This window comes from Misgurnus anguillicaudatus, chromosome 4, assembly GCF_027580225.2.
Source record: "Misgurnus anguillicaudatus chromosome 4, ASM2758022v2, whole genome shotgun sequence".
Lineage (NCBI taxonomy): Eukaryota > Metazoa > Chordata > Actinopteri > Cypriniformes > Cobitidae > Misgurnus > Misgurnus anguillicaudatus.
The window spans coordinates 17,343,390-17,363,612 of record NC_073340.2 but is presented as its reverse complement, the minus strand read 5'-3'; the positions used below and the strand labels follow the sequence as shown (position 1 = coordinate 17,363,612).

Genomic DNA, 20,223 nt, shown 5'->3' with positions numbered 1-20,223 from the left:
CACGTTGCATTACAATTTAAAGTATCAATAATGTCAAAAATGTGACGTGCAGTTCGGGTGTGTGTGTATGCTGTTTAAATTAGTATTCTGGAGTTTTGACGAATTTTATAGACTTGTTATAGTTTCTTATTCAAAAGTGACACCCATAGATTCAGGCCCACCCGGACTTAATCCATGCCCACCCATATGTCACGTTCTGCATCCGCCACTGCTCGGATGTCTTCAATGCAAATGCAGTCATTCATTTTTCTCACTGTAACATGTATCTGTCAACAACAATTAAATAATCCCCGAAGCTGAAAAGACGTCAAGCAAAGAGACCATCAAATTATATCGCACATGTATTATATCAATGTTCTTCTTTCCATCAAAAGAAAATTACGATTTCTTTTTAGCTAAAGGAAATGACGTATAACTATGGTTACGGCTGATTGGCCAACGCAGTTGCCAGGAGGAAGCTCCTTTGACGAGAAACTCTTGACTCTTTGATGAGAAACCTCTTACCACGCCCCTACCTCCTGCCACGCCCCTACCTCTTGCCACGCCCATTGCTCCAAGCTGCAGCGACCCCTGTCTCGTTCAGCATAAAGCTCCGTGTTTTATTGCTTCCGCTGTCACTGTGAGTTTATCTGTTCTCTAAACAAATGAATAAACACATTTGACTTGTATGCTCGTCTTGTAAAGTTTATTATTAGAAATGGACATGTGAACGAAAATGAAAATAATTAAAACATGAAATGACGGATAATAAATGACTGTGAAGGACTCTTTACAACGCTGTTTATCAAATAAAAATGACGGAGATTGAAAATGTCTTTCGCAATCTCTCTCTCTCTCTCTCTCTCTGTGTGTGTGTGTGTGTGTGTGTGTGTGTGTGTGTGTGTGTGTGTGTGTGTGTGTGTGCGCGTGCGTGTGAATGATTACCTTGATATTAGTTAATTACAGATTCATAATACATTTATTTTGTGCGTTTGATTTCAACGGTAACATTTTCAGCATTAAATGCTAATGATACTCATCACCTGATAAATGGCTATTAAGAGTACTGCATTACTACAGTAAAAGATTGATTTTGAGTGTGTTTGCACCCCCCCAAATTTTTTTAGCACCAGCCGCCACTGTTCCACACATTGTAAACAATAAGGGTGGCGCTTTGACAGGGAATCCTAGTTTTCCTCATCTACTTTGTACTTTGTGATCAACAAACAAACAAAAACAAAATAATACTTTTGAAGGCATTGATAAACTTGTGGTGGTTTTCTGTTGCGGGAAGAAACGTAAGCCACTCGGGCGAAGGAAAAATGCAGATTGTTGCTTGTTCTCACATGATAGCGTCAAGCTTCTGTCATAACACATTGACCCCAGGGGATCTTTTAAAAAACATTCCATTATTTTATTTGAAGTCAACAAAAATCGAGCAGGACCAAAACAATGTACAGCTGATCACTGTCAAAAAAGGTTCAGCGACGACGTCCCAAGGATGACAGCAGCAGCAGTGTTCTTAATATGACAAAGTAAGTGTTTTGATTAATGCCATTAATGTTTATTTTTTTAATCAGTTAAACTAGTCAACTAAATGAATATAACATGACAAAGATGAATGCACATTTATATATTGATTCAATAGATTTATAACATTTTGGAAAAAAAAATGGATTTATTGCATTTTGCGGAAAACATAATCAGTTTTTATAAATCTTTGAAAATCAAATTATGGTTTTGAATTTTTTTTTATAACCTAAAGATGCTATGTAAAAGTTTGTAACAGAAAATATTGTTTTTCATCTTGTCACTTTCTTGGTATAGAAAACACATTTTTACCCAAATTAGTCAAATTGGATTTATTGCATTTTGGAACCAAACTCTTCAGTAAACGTATCAAAACTATGGAATAACACACATGTAATTGGAACTATGGGAAGTATTAAAATCTAAAATTAATAAAAAAACTGCTATATTTTAGCATCTTCAGTGTTGTCACCCTTTACCTAAATTTTTTTGCATTTATAACAGTATTGAAGGAGTTCCCATCTATTTTGAGCTCTTATTCAGTGCTTTTTCTTTAATATTTTGGGTTAAGATATCATATAAAAAATATTTTATAACATTTAGTTTGTTTAATAAAAAAAGTACAAATTGGTGCAATTGTATTTTTCTCCACATAACTAATTTGAAACATTTGGACATATATTTTGAGATTAAATGGTTTATAAGGCCATAAAATATATTTTGGTTAAATGATGCTACTTTCAAATAAAAACAGTATATATCTGTTGCAGTACAGTTCCACAACAATACGATCATCTACATTAGTCGAATACATGCTGTGCTTTTGAGATCTGTAGATAAATCACAGCCGGAGGAAAACCGATACATTTGATTCACACTGGTGGGTTAGTAATCAGCAGAAGAACACCAAAAGCAAAAGTGATTCATACATTTTCATCTATACAATAGACTGATTTGGTTATTTTGATATTTGAGATCGGATAATCTGGCACTGTATGAAAAACTCGCAGTAATGTGAAATAATATCATCTGCACTTCAGTGATACTGTATAATGACAGTAATTATGTATTTTTAGATCATTTTTAATACAAAAACTACTGTTATAGCACTTCACTGTTATAAAAGTATTAAAGCACACAATGAGCTCACCTCATGTCGAGTCCATTTAGGAATAATATCCGGTCTCCTGGTTTAAGGCCGCAGGCCTCGGCTGGACTACCTGCAATATGGAAAAACTATAATTCACCTTAGGAAAATAGAGAGCAAGAGTTGGGTGGATGTAAAAATCAAATTGTCTCTATAAAAATAGATTTGAAAAGAAAAGTACTTTTAGAAACCTGTAAGGTTAGACATGCTTATTATACAATCTCTATGCTATGCTTCGAAATATGCTGCTGTAGCCGGTAAGTAATGTGATTTTAAAATTATAAGCAAAGTATTGTTATTTTAGTAAATGATTCTCCAATTATCAGATCAATAATTTTTTGTAACACTTTAGAATAAGGTTGTAGACTATTTGTTAACCTTAGTTGCATTAGTGAACATGAACAATACTTTTACAACATTTATTAATCTTGGTTTATGTAAATGCCAGCATTTACTAATACGTTTTTTAAAATCAAAAGCAGTAACTGTTAACATATAGGTAATGCACAATGAACATGAATAATTGTATTGGCATTAACTAACATTAACAAAGATAAATTAATGCTGAAAACTATTTCATTCATTGTTGGTTCATGTTAGTCCATAACCTTATTGTTATTGTTAAATTAAAGTTTCGCATGCTGTGATTTATTGCATCAGAGCCGGTGGGTTTAGTTCTTGGCTTAGAAGTCTTTAGTGAAGAATTCATTGAAATGTCCATGCAGAACCCTTACAAAAAAAGCAACCCATTCTCACCAAAAAGCGTACAAATGACACGCAGTGTGATTATCGTGCAATAGATACGCCAAATTCCGATTTTGCGTGCATATGATATGCCAGTCCTTCCCATTCACTTATGGCGAATCGTTTCGTGACGTTTTATTTATTGTTTTCTCATTTGTTTTCTGTTTTTTTTTTACCATTTTCGCTTGTGTTTAGGGCTAGAACAACTTTTTGTTATATAAAAATGACATCCTAACCCAAACCCCAACTCTAACCCCAACTCCAAGCGACCATGGCTTAAATATAGATAAAAACATAGAGAAACCTGTAAATTAAATAACCTGCTTAAACACATGTGAAATCTAACCCTAAACCCAAGAGAAAATGGTTTAAAAAACAGAAAACAAATGAGAAAACGTCACGAAACGATTCGCCATATAAGTGAATGGGAAGGACTGGCGCATCATACGCACGCAAAATCGGAATTTGGCGCATCCACTGCACGACAATCACACTGCGTGTCATTTGCACGCATCTTGGCGAGAATGGGTAGCAACAAAGATACTCAGAATACCACTTTTTTTTCTGAAAAAGAGGGCTCACACTATTTACAAGGCACGTATTGCTGCCAATAGCCTATAAAGTTGCTGGTAATTAAAACATTTAAACAGTCAGCAGTAAGTCTGAGAGGGAGTCTAATCTGGTTTCTCATCACGATCCTAGACTCCTACTTTATTTTCATAAGCAGTCCCACACGGGTGGCTGAGTCAGTGTTAACCAGTTTCAGCACAGGCCTTAAGTGGGCGAACGTCGTCATACAGACTCTCACACGCTCTCACATCGTCCTCTCTTCAGCTCTCTATCATCTAGACTTCAAAACAAAATGAACCCATTGCTTGACTCCTTGAACAACAGCCTACTCCTTCCTTTTTCACAACGCACCAAAAACACTCAACTCCTCTTCCAGACAGTATATCATACAGAAATCTATCTTTGTCTGTTTTATTATTCACACAATAGTGTCATCCACACAAACTGAAACAACATACATATACAAGATCCTATAACAATGTGCCTTCTTATTATAGCCTTTTTTTAAATGGATAAAAAAAGATTGAGCATATATAAAGAAAGCATCCTTGCTTATTTAATAGGCGTTTTAGAAATTGACAATAAAATGTTACTTTATAGATCTAGATCTGTGGGCTTCGTGACACAAATGGCTGATTTTGTTCTGCATGTCAAATTTAGAGAAATGCATCCTCAGATCAGAAACTGAGACGCAAAGCTCCTTTTATTATGATCAAAAATGTTAGATTCTGTGGCAGGTAGGCCTACTTCTGGGTAGACATTACAATAACACATACACACCTGCTATTACTGAGTCGATCCACACAGGGGCGTGGCCTCTCAGAGTAAATCCGAAACTCTTTTTACCTCTGTATACCCGGATGGTTCTGCAAGACAATCAAAGTATTCAGAGAGAGAGAGAGAGAGAGAGAGAGAGAGAGAGAGAGAGAGAGAGAGAGAGAGAGAGAGAGAGAGAGAGAGAGAGAGAGAGAGAGAGAGAGAGAGAGAGAGAGAGAGAAAGAGAACCTTTAATGACTATATAGATGTTCAGTACAATAATAATATAATAATAATACACTGTTCAATATTTATTCTTAAAACAAAATGTCAGCAGTGCTTGTCTGCTTTAACTGAAACTGAAAAGACAAAATAATAATTGAAGAGCTCTGATGCTAAAGCCACTAAACACCACCTCCATCAAAAATGAGATAATGATATTAACCGAATACTCTCGGCATGTATTATATGTTTGAAATACTTTCGTGCACAGAAGATGAATGTGATGCATTCAAATTTTCTGTAATGGTTATATTGTTTTTTTCAGCAGAGAAGTACAAGTTGTTTATCATTATTACTCAGTACTTAAATGTTTAATTACACTGGACATCGTAAAATATTGTAACCCAAACGTATATACCTTACAATGGCCCGTTACAAAATGTACAAGCATACCCAAGCATCAAATTAACAGCTCCAGTATATAAAGAAAGCAGTTTGCCTGCATCTAGAAAACATATGACATTTCATTATAGTGTATAGGCCAAGTGGTTGCTGTGGCAACACCTCAAGGCAAAACTGGGACCGTTGAGTATACATAAAGATAAAGACAAGCACTAAAAACATTTTCATCTTGACGCAGTGCCTTTTTAAATAAGAAGTGCCGGCAGTAGCAAACACTGAAGGTGGATTAGAAAGGGGAGGACAGACAAACAAAAGACATGAGAAACAAAAGACAGAACAGCTCTGTATAGATATTACATAATGGCCGAGTCACGATAAAGCATTATTTATAGATGCCTACCAATCAGATCTTCCCATAGTATTCAGTAAACTTAACACCATTGTAATATTTTATATATTTTATATCTTTTCACAACCAATGAATTTTAATAGATTGCGAAAACCTCATCTCATGCTGGCAACCAATTACAGAAAGACACTCTAAAATGTCAATCGAGCATACCAATATGAGACAGATTTGCTCAAGCTTTGCCCATATCTCAGACAATCGTCTTTGCGGATATACATCAAGAGGTAAACTCCCATTAAATTCCAATATTAAGCAGTATTGTAATGATTTACAGTATACATGAATTTTACATTGAAAAGCTCACCACATAAAAAACTATACTTGTGATATGTGTGTGTCTAAGTGGACTCGTTGAGGGGAACGCATGAAGCACACAAACAAACAAACGCAACTCAATGGTGCTTCTCTCTCTCACCCACCCACACATAAAACCTCCCACATATCACACAGTGTTCTGAGCATGTGCTGAGACAGGGACTTCCTTTAGAACATCATCAAACCAACAAAATAAAGCCAAATCGACCATGAAATCAACTAAACCCTGACATCCAAACCACTATATCTATCATGCAGGAGGTGAAGGTTATTTACCTCTGGTTGACTCCAGTGACGTAGTGGCTAGGAACCATGGTGTTGCTCTTTCTAAGGCCACGCTCGGGTTGAGCCGGGTCATCGCCTGTGTCTCTGGGGACCGAGCTGGCACGTTTGGATCCCTGCGGGCGCTCATGGTGGTCCTGACTCCGGCTACGTCTGAGCCTGTTTTGGGGCTCAGTCAGGCTTTTGCTGCGACACACGCGGTTCAGGAGACTCTGAGACACGGCCTCGTCAAAACGTTGGCGGTGCTTCTTGGGAATGAAGATCCTGGCAAACATGGTCACAGGTAGGCAACAGAGAAAACAGAAATGTCAGTCAACTACGAGGAGCCATGAGGTAAAGGTTGCTTGTTCAGATCTTTCCATCAAATGCTCTCCATCACGACCGAAAAAGAAGAACCTTCGAGAACACAAACGAGGGTCCACTGGCTTATTTCAGATTCAACTCAAAAATGTACAATTTGACAATCCAAAAGTAAGACACAGGGACTATAACTGAATCTCTCTAATGTAAGCTGAGCAATGAAGCTGATGACGGTTTTCACAGTAGTCGTGAGGAACTCCAACGTATAACAGCTTCTCCGTGTGCTGGCTTCATCTGAAACTCCCACTCTAGAAGCTCTGGTACAGATACCAGAATCCAGCAATAGCAAAGATGTGGGAGTATACCACACTGCCGTCTCTCTCTCTCTCTCTCCCTTTCTCTCACTCCGTTTCTCTTTTCTGATGTGATCTTCTATTCAACTTGCAGCGTGACATACTAAATATAATCGATTGTGGATCAAAACATGGTCTGAACAGAAATGGGACACAGAACACAAATATAGTTTATGCATTTGGCAGAAATGACTTACAGTGCATTCAATCTATTTTTTAATCAGTATGTGTTCATTGGGATCAAACCCATAACGATTGCATTGCTAATGCTACATGAAACCATCATTTTATAGATCATATCTTGTATGTAATAATTAAGTGATGTTGTAAAAACCTTTTATGCCATCTACTATTGTAGGAAGAGATGAAAAGCTTGAGGAAATATAACCTTAGTAACATCGGCACAATGCAGTATATACATTTAAAATTGTGTTGAAATGAACAACACATTACATTTCTGGGTCATGAAATAATTTCACAAGCATATTTGTAGGACTGTAATTGTATGTGTCAGACTTTATTGGTTTAATATAATTAATAGACACAAAATGAATACATAATAAACTCCTGTAGGGTTCCCACACCTCAGTTAACTTCCAATTTAAGGACCTTTTAAGGACTTTCCAGGTCCAATACCCTCAAATTCAAGGACTAAATGTGGGGACACATTTCAAGTGAGATCAAGGTTACAGCGTGTTACCTTTAAAGATACATTGTTACAGTTCCCTTTCAAGGGAACTCGCGCTGCGTCACTGCGATGACACTTTGGGGACGCCTGAAGGGGTAAGTGTGTCTGAATGTGTACATCAAATTCAACCAATTGCGAGGCTTAACAACAAAGACAGGGTGACGCGGGAGCCAGAAAGTTTATCACTATCTGAAATATTGCCAAAGACGGCGTTACAGGGACGCAGGAAGTATGGCAAGGGGGACGCAGCGTCTTGTTCCCTTCTCGGGGAACAGCAGTTACATATACGTAACCCGAGATGTTTTCATGTGTCAAACACAACTATGCAAAATAGCATTTTGGTATGAATCAACATTTCGCATATAGAAGATTTAAGCATTTAAAGCGAACAGTTTAGCACGTGTGCTTAAAAAGTCTAGAATTTTTATGATATTATTGTACACTACACAGAGAATATGGATTTTTTTTCCAGAAAACTTCTAGCATAAAATAGATTCAAGCACTTTCAATGACCTGTATCTATGTATGTATATTTTTAAAAACTTCCTAGGGCCGTGAATTTTTTCCCCCAGATTCACAAACTTTCAAGGATTTCAAGGACCCGTGGGAACCCTGAAACTCGATTAATGATATTTTCTATAGTTAATTTAATTCATACCATTTCCTTCATACATCAGTTGTGTACATGTTATTTTTAGCATCCTTTACTCTAAAGAAACCACTGCACACTATGCAATAACTGTTTAACTACAAATAAAATGTATAATTATACACTTTCACGAAACCACTTCTCTTCTCTCACCATACCTTGACTGACAGCATTGACAAAAACACACTATTATACAATTGTAGAGTGCCTAGAGTTGCCTCAGGTTAACATTACTATGCTGAGAGAGGCATAATCGAGTGGCCAATAACGGCTGAAACTTCAGACAGCGGAGACGATTGAAATAAAGTATTAAGAACCCTAGGAAGCCAATATAAACCTCACTGGAGCAGTAAAGTACCACTGTAATCTATTATAAACGTTTGCATAGATATTGTACAGTGCAAAGCAACTTTGTGCCTCTCAGATAAAAAATAAGGTTTGAAACTAACACTGCCTGATGGAATTTGCATATGAGATGAAATTCATTTGGCAAAGTCACAGATGGTAGCCCGACTGCCTGCTTTTTAAGTAAATGAGATTGGCATAAAGAAAAGAACATATCGCTAACAGATGTGCCGAGGAGTAAACATGATTATACAACAAAAGCAGGGAGAGTTGAAGAAAGCGGGGCAAAATATGAATACGTAGACTGATGAAGATAGCGAATATAATTAATAAGACACAGTAATCTACATTACTGTCATAATATATCAGAAAAATCATCACTTCTGCAAGCGTGTAAATACAGTAGCGTGGACACAAAGTCGGTTTTGTTGACATAACTAACTGATAACAGCTCAAACATCCAAATCATCCAACCCAGTATCACGAAATTATGTAACTAGTGGCGTAAATTTATGAGTCTTTTGCGTGAACATGTCCTATTTTCAAACCATTGATGCTTCGGTTTAGGGTTAGATTTGGTGCTTGCGTTAGGATGTCACCTTAAGTATTGGTTTAAACAGGGTTCTCACGGGTCCTTGAAAGTTTGTGAATCTGGGGGGGAAAATTCAAGGCCCTGGGAAGTTTTTTAAAATATACATACAAAGATACAGGCCATTGAAAGTGCTTAAATCTATTTTATGCAAGAAGTTTTCTGGAAAAAAAACTATATTATTCATGTGTCAAAATTCTAGACTTTTTAAGCACACATGCTAAACTGTTTGCTTTAAATGCTTATATCTTCTGTATGCGAATGTTGATTCATACCAAAATGTTTTTTTGCATAGTTGTGTTTGACATAACTGTTGTTCCCTGAAAAGGGAACGAGACGCTGCGTCTTCTTTGCCATACTTCCTGCGTCCCGCGTCAACCTGTCTTTGTTGTTAAGCCTCACCATTGGTTGAATTTGATATATACATTCAGACGCACTTGGAGGCGTCCCAAAAGTGTCACCACAGTGACGCAGCGCGAGTTCCCTTCAAAAGGGAACTGTAACAATGTATCTTAAAAGGTAACACAATGTAACCTTGCTCTCACTTGAAATGTGTCCCCCATTTAGTCCTTGAATTTGAGAGTATTGGAGCTGGAAAGTCCTTGAATGGTTCTTGAATTTGGAGTTAACTAAGGTGTGGGAACATTGTTTATACCTTTTTTCATGATTTTTTTTATATTTTATGATTTTTAAACCATTGTCGCCTCTGGCATTAGGGTTAGAGTTGGGTAAGGATGTCATTTTATGTATATCTAACCCTAAACCGAAGTGTCAATGGTAAGAAAATAGGACAAAATAGTTGAGTAACAAATACGTGACAGTGACACATAAACAGAAATGCGTGACATGTTCATGCAAAAAGGCGCAAAACCGTGTCAGTGTCACGCAAAGAACCTACAAATTTACATGACTATAGGTACGTAATTTCCTGATACTGGGTTGAATCATTATACATAATGTAAAGAACATACTGTGAAATATAAATATAACTTTGATATCTTTAGTATTGACTGAGTAAGGTCATGTCAAAGATTGAAATCAGTGTTAAATTAGTGACTGAAATCAAACTTTGATGCTCCAAATCTCATAATTAGATTATAAGACTTTATCTTGCATTTTACAGACATGGTGACATTTATCAAATTCAGCTAATGAAAATTAAACCTAGATAGATTGATTTGATATGAAAGTACAGTACATACCGAAGGCAACTCATTTTGTGTTGTTTATCTTGACTCCGAAACTGGATGAAACAAGTGACTTCTTATGAGACACTAGCAGCACTTTACCCGGAGAGAGATGTAATTGCAAGAATCATTGACCGCAAACTATCTAGGGAACACTGGCTCTCTACAATGACCTGCAGAACATCAGCACTGAATAATGAGCAGAAAATCCATGAGATTCACAGGTGGAGAGAGTGAGAGAGAGAGAGAGAGAGAGAGAGAGAGAGAGAGAGAGAGAGAGAGATAGGTGGTGGAAATGGAGATGTGTGTAATACATTGATTAACGTATTGAGGATTACATGAGATCAATCACTTGTTTTACTGATCGTATCCTGCGTCCAACTTTCTGTTGAATGCACATTGGTTGCTACTGGAAGCTAGTTATTATTGTTTATAAAGTTCTAAATATGGATATTTTTCTTAAAAAAACCCATCGATCACCTTGAGATGGCCTTTATTAACCCACTGGAGCAGTGGGAATTACGTATCTGAAGGATGGATGCACTTTGGGCTATAAAGTCAGAAGTTGTTCCCTGTTTACTACCGTTATAAAGCTTGGAAGAGCAAGGACATTTTTTTACAATCTGTAATTTGTTTATGTCAATGGTAATTTAGCAAGTATTGTATATAAGTGTAAAAATAGCAAAATAAGCAATGACAGCCTAAATGTATCTTCTATGTCGTCATGATGGCTTGAAGTGTGGCCTAATTCAGGGATTTCTAGAGATAATAAGGATCATCATGGCTAGATACTTTATTAATGCCATTTAAAAGTGCACAGCTTAAATTAATTGTGATCTGGCTAATGTCCTAGTAGGCCTTTGCAAGCTAAATCTACCCAGACAGACAGACTAAAAATCTGACCCACATTTGTTCAATAACGTTAGGGAGTATAGACCATTTGTGTGTTTGCAAACAGAGATGACGTTTTTTGTGGGCGTAGTCCATCTGGTGGCAGAAAGTGACAGCTCTGCAGTAGCGGTGTGAAGTCTTTTAGCGTTAAACTGTGATTGTTATGGATCCGATGTTCTGTCGAAGTCTGTTTCTCTTTAGTGTAATGATTCTTATAGCGTTTATATCGCGTTGCATTTATTTTTTTAGATAAATTAAGTTTAAATGGGTTGGCTACTGATATATGTGCATGTATGTAATGTATATCTATTGCCGTTTATTAGTAAATCAATTATTTTACAGTATGAATCACTAAAGTACATATAAGAGCAATACTTACATGTATTCTATATAATATAATTTATTAAATATTTCCTTATTTTCCTGTTTTCTATTATTTCTTCCTTATATTTATAGCCTACATGTTTGTTCTAAAACTATTATAAAACTATTATGTTTACATAGAAATTAATATGCATAGGTCTGTTTATATATTGATAACACTTTACATCGTGTGTGTGTGTGTGTGTGTGTGTGTGTGTGTGTGTGTGTGTGTGTGTGTGTGTGTGTGTGTGTGTGTGTGTGTGTGTGTGTGTGTGTGTGTGCTATATTTATTAAGTATGTAAACATAGGCTAATAATTTTAGAACAAACAGGAAGAAGACATAGGCTAAGATATAAGGTAAAATGAAATTATGAAAAAAAAAATTTAATACATGGTGATATTATTGATATTATGAACTCATTCAAATCATTAATCTTTCTAAAAACATTATAAACGTAACGTGATGAAAACACTATAAGAAACACAGACTTTGACAGAACACCGGATATCTTCTCTAATTACTTTCTATTGTAATTATTAATAGATTTCCAGATGATTTTATCACTCCAGTCTGTCTGTTTAAGGGCTTATTGCAATCATAAACACCTACGTTTATCTTTAAATGGTGTCTTCGACAACGGTATTCTATAAAAATGAAGGCCATCTTTTTTTTGCATTCCTTTTCTGACACTCAACAGCACAAGACATTTTTTAGTGAGATATTGCTTGTTTCACTCATGTGTAATTCATTTCCACTGTTTTTCTGCCACCACATTGTGCTTGCAGCTTGCAATGATGTAACTGTGACGTCTATTCGAAAAAGGTCTATTGACTAATAGCTTTTAAGTACAAACAGATAAACACAGTTTTTTTCATTAACCATGTTCATCCACAAATGCTGTGTGGTGGCTATTGATGAACTCCCATGCTTAATCTTTTAAGTGTATTTACAGTATAGCACATACAGAATTCCTTCAATAGACAAAATGAACCATTGGGATAAATTTAACCAATAAGTGTTTATATTTTACCCAAAATTTTGGGTTAAAACAAACAAGTCAGCATTGGTTAAATGACATCCCAATGGGATGACACTGAATTTTAAAATAATTTTTTTAAGTGTATGTACGCACATCAGTAACATTATCTGTTAGACAGTGGCCGAGAAGGGAAGGCTAACGCTAATGCTAAATATAGTTAACATTAAAAATCTCTGTTCATCTGACCCAGTTGGCATTAAGAAATGAACTGATTGGAAAGAAAACTTCACTATTAATTGTGCCAGCATTAAACATCCGAGGATTAGATTATTATCAGTGTGCATGACAGCACCAGATGGACCCACCAAATCTACTGTATAAGTGTCTTTATTGGGTCACACTAGATCATAGATTAGATCCCAAAATAGCACATACTCAGTGGCGGCCCGTGACTTATTTTTTCGAGGGCGCTCAATGCGAAGTTGGTCACAACATGTATGTAGCCCGTCATGTGTGTGGTTCATAAATTTCAAAATATGTGTTCCGCGCGTCGAGTGATCCTGGATCACGTGTCTTGTCAAAATAAGTGCCCGCTGCAGACGCGTCTAAAGGGTTTATGATAAAATAGACGCTCGCGTTTGCCAGATACTCACATAATCTCATGCGTAATCAGAGTTTACTGTTAAGGGAATGACTTGCGTGTATTTTGTGAACGTCTCTTTTATCATAAACGGTTTTGACGCGTGTGCAGCAGGCACTTATCTTGCCAAACACCCGATGCACATGGTTCACATGACGCAACAAACACATATTTTAAAAACAAGAGCACACTTGAGACACTCCGAACACATATTTTGAATTTGCGCCCCTCGGAAGACCAGTCACGAGTCGCCACTGAACATATTGATAAAAAAGTATATCACTTTGGATAAATGTTTTTTAGTAGTAATTTAGAAGTAATTTGTTACTTTCTAAAGCGATGTAACAATAAAAGGCTAACAAACGTACATGTAAACTATTAAAACATTTAGCGAAATGTGAACTAAACTGTGATGCCCCCTGCTAGCATTCGAATTGTCCTGCAAGGCTAAATACAGAAGATTAACACATCTGGGTCAAGGATGGAGGTTAAAAATTAATGAGTACTGTAGGTGGCAGATGGTGTTGCCATGGTTACCTGATGTTTGAGATGAGCTGTTGCTGCTCTTCGGTTGTCAAAATGTCAGGGAGAACGGACGCGAGCCAATCCACCTTCCTCTCAGCAGCGAATTGTTTTAATACAGCAAACAGCTTCTCCTTCACCTCTGGCTCGTCCCGTAAAATCTCTTCAACCTGAAACAAGAATGATGGCTTAATCTGAGAAATTCATAAAAACCCTTTCAGAAATCACAGTTACTTACAGGAAAGAATAATCACACACTTTTTCTTAAGGAATACTCCACTAAAATATCAAAATTACACCATGATTTACTCACCCTCAAGCAATCAGAGATATACATGTCCATTATCTTTCAGACAAGCACATTTGGAGTTATTAAAATATAGCTTGTTATTATTTATTGATCACATCATTGCAGTGCCTAAGCTCTCACAGAGGAACCCATAAGGAATAAAGCAGTCGTCTGGAGTCACTTTAAATCTATAAGGCCATGGTCTGTCTGATGACCTCACCTTTCTGTTGAACTCCAAGGCCTTGTGTTTGCGATCCTGACGCATACCATCTATCCCTTTCTGAGGGTCCTCCAGGCTGCCACTACTGCGCTTCTGACGTCCCATACACAACACCCCAAGACGCAGCGTTCGACCCTGAGAGGCTTTAATCAAAGCCGCAGCCATCTCATGGTGCTTCACCGGGATCCCATTAACCTCCATGACATAATCTCCAGCCCTGAGACCACTACGACCAGCTGGAGAGCAGGGTGAGCAATCCTCTACCAGCAGGGGGCAGTCTCCGACTATAGTGAATCCGAAACGACCGTCAGGGCCTGGTGTGATATCCATCTGCAAAGAGTCAATAAAATCAAAAGTTCTTACAGACATAAATACCTGACCTTTGAAGTAATTTTTACCTGTTCGATGCGTGAGACGACTCCGATACTCGGTGGGATGTTTTTTTGTGACTGGGCCAGGGCGATGACCTCTTGAGCACTAAGGCTGGAAACATTCTGGCCCTCGATCTCCAATACCTGGTCTCCAGGTTGAAGCCCAGACAGGTGAGCACTGCTTCCCTCCTCCACAGTTAGGATGTAGCTGGGTCCATTCCCTCCTATCTGAAAGCCAAACTCCTCTGGCCAGCCCAGGTTGGATGCTGGCATGGTGAGAACTGTGAGAAAGACACAAAAGAGCAATCTTTCATGTCACAGTCATGTGGTTTGACTAAGCGAATCTAAATGTTTGGTCAATCTGTGAAAAACAATACCTGCTTACACAGAGAAATTATTATGTGACTTTGCTCACACTGTAGATGTATCAAGTCAAGGGTTGGGAAGAATTCAGATATTATGTATTGGACAGGTAAAGTTAGAATTAAATAAATTATAAGACATTTACTAAACTGTTATTTTAAAGAAATTCATAGTCACACAACTGAAAAAATAGTCCAAAACAAGAATTAATGAAAAAAACTAATAATTTGTTAATAATTATAACTACTACTTATAATAACAATAATTAAACAATAACAATAAATAAACTAAAAGGTGATAACTTGAACGTCTGCTTCTTGTCACCTGGCCCCCTTTATAAAGATTTAAACCTACTTGGAAAGGATTCGTCCTTCCACTAAGCCTGTCAAAATATTAATCACAATTAATTGCATACAAAATAAGAGTTTGTGTTTGAATACTATATTTATGTGGGTATTGTGTGTAATTAGTATGTATATAACTACACACATACAAGTTTACGTTTAAGAAAAAACTTATTTATGTATATATATATTTATGTGTATAATAATAAAATATATCCAAACATATATATCACCTAAAAGATTATTAGGAGGAACACCTGTTTAATTTCTTTTTAATGCAATTATCTAATCAACCAATCACATGTCAGTTTCTTCAATGCATTTAGGGGTGTGGTCCTGGTCAAGACAATCTCCTGAACTCCAAACTGAATGTCAGAATGGGAAAGAAAGGTGATAAGCAACTTTTAGTGTGGCATGATTGTTGGTGCCAGAAAGGCCGGTCTGAGTATCTGCTCAGTTACTGGGATTTTCACACACAACCATTTCTAGGGTTTACAAAGAATGGTGTGAAAAGGGAAAAACATCCAGTATGTGGCAGTCTTGTGGGCGAAAATGCCTTGTTGATGCTAGAGGTCAGAGGAGAATGGGCCGACTGATTCAAGCTGATAGAAGAGCAACTTTGACTAAAATAACCACTGGTTACAACCGAGGTATGCAGCAAAGCATTTGTGAAGCCACAACACGCACAACCTTGAAGCGGATGGGCTACAATAGCAGAAGACCCCACCGTGTACCACTCATCTCCACAACAAATAGGAAAAAGAAGCTACAATTTACACAAGCTCAACAAAATTGGACAGTTGAAGACTGGAAATATGTTGCCTGGTCTGATGAGTCTCGATTTCTGTTGAGACATTCAGATAGTAGAGTCAGAATTTGGCGTAAACAGAATGAGAACATGGATCAATCATGCCTTCTTACCACTGTGCAGGCTGGTGGTGTTGGTGTAATGGTGTGGGGGATGTTTTCTTGCACACTTTAGGCCCCTTAGTGCCAATTGGACATCGGTTAAATGCCATGGCCTACCTGAGCATTGTTTCTGACCATGTCCATACCTTTATGACCACCATGTACCCATCCTCTTATGGCTACTTCCAGCAGGATAATGCACCATGTCACAAAGCTCGAATCATTTCAAATTGGTTTCTTGAACATGACAATGAGTTCAATTAAACAATAGTTCTGAGGCACTCACAAGAAATATAAGTTGAAAAGCCGTTATTTTAAACTTGGCTTTCAATTAAAAACATGCCAACATGTTTCGGCCTATGTGGCCTTCTTCAGGGCAAATTCAAAATGGCAGTCTATAGCCCTAAAAAAGGCCACATAGGCCGAAACATGTTGGCATGTTTTCAATGGAAAGCCAAGTTTAAAATAAAGGCTTTTTAACTTATATTCCTTGTGAGTGCCTCTGAACTATTGTTTAATTGTGTCAATTTTGGATCTCCAAGCTGAAGAGCACCAGAGGAATACACCTTTCTACACCCAAGTAGCACTCCAATTAACTCGTTTGTAGATCTATGACAATGAGCTCACTGTACTAAAATGGCCCCCACAGTCACCAGATCTCAACCCAATAGAGCATCTTTGGGATGTGGTGGAATGGGAGCTTCGTGCCCTGGATGTGCATCCCACAAATCTCCATCAACTGCAAGACGCTATCCTATCAATATGGGCCAACATTTCTAAAGAATGCTTTCAGCACCTTGTTGAATCAATGCCACGTAGAATTAAGGCAGTTCTGAAGGCAAAAGGGGGTCAAACACAGTATTAGTATGGTGTTCCTAATAATTCTTTAGGTGTGTGTATATAGTGTGTGTAATTATGATGTATGTATAATACACACACATGTAAATGTTTCTTAAATACATACATGCATGTGTGTATTAATTAATTGAAGAGCTCAAATGCAAAACCCTCTAAGTGCATCTGACATCTCTTTTAAATTAGCATTTCTTTATCAGACTTGGTTCTTTAACCAGAATAGGTTATGCAAAAAAAAATATCTGAATCACCTAAGGCTGATTTTAAGGAGATTTTATGCTAAAGGTTTTGATAATTGTATTAGGCTATACGTGTTGAGAGTATTTGGTTAATATCATTATCACTTTTTTGACAGAGGTGGCATTTAGAGACTTTTGCACCTGAGTTTGTTAGTAGTACATCAGTATTTAAAATATAAGTATTTTTAAAAAACACACTTACAATTATTAAAAACTAAACCAAACCATACTTGCATGCATTTCTTGGAATTTCATTTTACTTTAAAAGACCAGCATGCATTGTCATTTACAGTAAATGTGTGCATTTTTAATCCTGGCCTCTGGCATTAAAAACTGCAAGGATTGTGTCCCAACCAGCAACCTGTTATCCAACTTTATCAAAGAGGCATTGCTGTTTGACTAACAATTTTTGTTGGTAAAACGCATAGGTATCTTCGTCTACAAAGCATTCTTAATAAAATTTCTCCTGCTCATAAGACACTAATATGAATGTTATTCTCTCAGAATTTCTGCCTGTCATGATAAGACAAAGTACTGCAGTCTCCCGTAAAGACAGCCGTGCAGCATTCACTAAATGTGGAGTCTCAGCTGACACATTAGACCTCCCAGTATCATTGACCTCATTGAAAAGCAACAGAGTCTCCCAAAACCATCCGATATCTGAGTACAGATGTGCTTGAAACACAGCATCAGCAACATGATACGTTACACAGCAAGTATGTCTCACTAGCAACAACTAAACACATAAAATGCAATGAAGTACATTAATGTAGTTCAATTATCTGAATGACAGACTATTGTGATTATGGGTCCTTTCACGCATAGCCTCATTTGTTTCAAGGTAATTCATCAGAGCACTAACCTACATGCACATCCAAATTGGCTGGATCCACATTAGCAGTCTATTTATTTCAGATTCTTGGTTGTTAGTACTATACCTTCTGAACACTTAATATAAGACCAGTGTAACTTACAAAAATCTTTGGGTGGATAGCGAGGGCCTGGCTTGTTCTGTCGTAAGGAGTATCTCCCTTTCTTATTCTGCAGGAATTTCTTCATATTGTCGTAATTCAACAAGTGTCAAATATTATGATGCCCGGGGAAAAAAATGTCCATTCCAAGTTGTCTTCACTGTCGCTGTTAAATTGAGATCCTCCTGCAGCACCTCACCATTTTAGGGGATCCGCCTTTACAATGTACCCCGTCATGCCGTGGCAAGCATAGCATTGCCACCTAAAATAATAGCGTCATGGCATGCAGCGCCCGAGATTTGTCGTCTCCGGGTTGACTCTGCATCTCTGGTAGTTCTGCTGGTTCTGCCTGCAAAGCTCAAATCATGAAACTGGGACACCTAGCGCAGATCCTTAATGATTCTCTCTCCAAAAAGGGTAAAGTGAGGCCCCATTTCTCTATAAATACCCTCTTCCTATACTCTCTCTTCTAGCTGTCTCTCCAAGGGACGAAAAGTAGCCCAGCATCAGCTTGGGGATCCGACAGGACGATGGTGGATAATTGGAACGTCTGAATGCACTGAAGAGCTCAGTCACACGTCTTTGAATAGTAGCAGGGCTATTAAAGCTCTTGTTCTGGATTAGACAGATTAAATGCTGCCTCTCAAGATGTCTCATGCCACATGGCAGGGATACACACTGTCATGTATCTACTGTAGGGGCATTTAGGAGAAGGATTGATTTACTGGATGAGATGGCATTTCATGTTTCTAAAGTATTGACCCATGCAGGCAGATCATAAAACTCAACATGCAGCAGGGGAAACACATGACATAACTGTGCTTTCACAGTTTCAGGGTTACAGGTCTTAGTAATACACATATTATGTTAAAGGCTTAAGCAGAGGCAAGTTATACACTGCTCAAATCAATTATTTAGTGCTTGTATATCCACACTGTTTCTCATTCAACATCTCCTCTTACAACAGAGAGGCAATTGGGTATTTGGACTGGTGTGCAAATGCATCCATAACTTTCAGTATTTGTGAATATGTTTCATTTTTTATTAAAATAAAAGAAGAAATGCAAAATAGTCATCTGACAAAAAAATTGTTTTTTTTGTATTGAAAATCTTTTAAAATTGTTATGTCAATGTAGATGTGTTGTTTAGTAAAACGATGTGCACTTTTAGAAGCATGTATATACAATAATGTAACATGGTGGTAACATTCCTTGAAACTTCCTTTCAATTTAAATATGAATTGTACACCTCTAAATACAAAAGGATCAAAAGGAAAGGTAACATAAACCAAAACATACAACAACAATAATTATTAATTACATTACATGTATTACTTTTAAACAATTTAGCTTTAAACATCAGGAACACTTTCTTTCTTATCCATAAAAAATCTAAGATTTACAAATAGGCACATACCTTAAAAGACAGTTTCTCCTTAGTTTGCACACTAGAGTATTCTTGAAGGGTTTTGTGATACCTCTCCTTTGAGACATCACCGCTGTAGTGTAGTGTCTGTGCAGGTCTGTAACTTGATAACTGAGGCAACAGTTAAAGATCTATGGCAACCCTCAGATGAAAACAGTTATACAATTGACATTTGGCTGGGAAGTAGTGACGAAATGCAAAAATGTTTGTTAATTTTTGTTTGAAAATTATTGATTTGTGTTAATTATAAAAGCCCCCCTGAAATTAAAATGAAACTTTTCTCCTTTTAGTATAAATATGCTATAAATATATATGATATATAGGCTACTGGTATGGTCCCAAATTCTCATACAGACGATATAAGCATTCAAAAA

General features: G+C 37.1%; 1 protein-coding gene across 5 annotated transcripts in view; it reads right to left on the bottom strand.

Annotated features, from left to right (window-relative positions):
- Window positions 1–20,067, bottom strand: part of grid2ipb (glutamate receptor, ionotropic, delta 2 (Grid2) interacting protein, b) — a 42,005-nt gene extending 21,938 nt beyond the window's left edge. For 2 of the 5 annotated variants that reach the window (XM_073866836.1, XM_073866838.1), the window contains exons 1-7: window positions 18,428–18,967; window positions 14,771–15,024; window positions 14,373–14,702; window positions 13,879–14,033; window positions 6,351–6,620; window positions 4,751–4,836; window positions 2,660–2,729 (exon numbers count right to left, since the gene is read on the bottom strand). In XM_073866836.1, coding sequence (XP_073722937.1) covers window positions 2,660–2,729; window positions 4,751–4,836; window positions 6,351–6,620; window positions 13,879–14,033; window positions 14,373–14,702; window positions 14,771–15,024; window positions 18,428–18,512 — 1,250 coding nt within the window. In that variant the 5' untranslated portion in view covers window positions 18,513–18,967. Of the gene's footprint in view, window positions 1–2,659; window positions 2,730–4,750; window positions 4,837–6,350; window positions 6,981–13,878; window positions 14,034–14,372; window positions 14,703–14,770; window positions 15,025–18,427; window positions 18,968–19,840 lie in introns of those variants that run through there. The other 3 variants (XM_073866837.1, XM_073866835.1, XM_073866840.1) reach the window with 3 other exon arrangements.
- Between the last annotated feature and the right edge of the window lie 156 nt (window positions 20,068–20,223).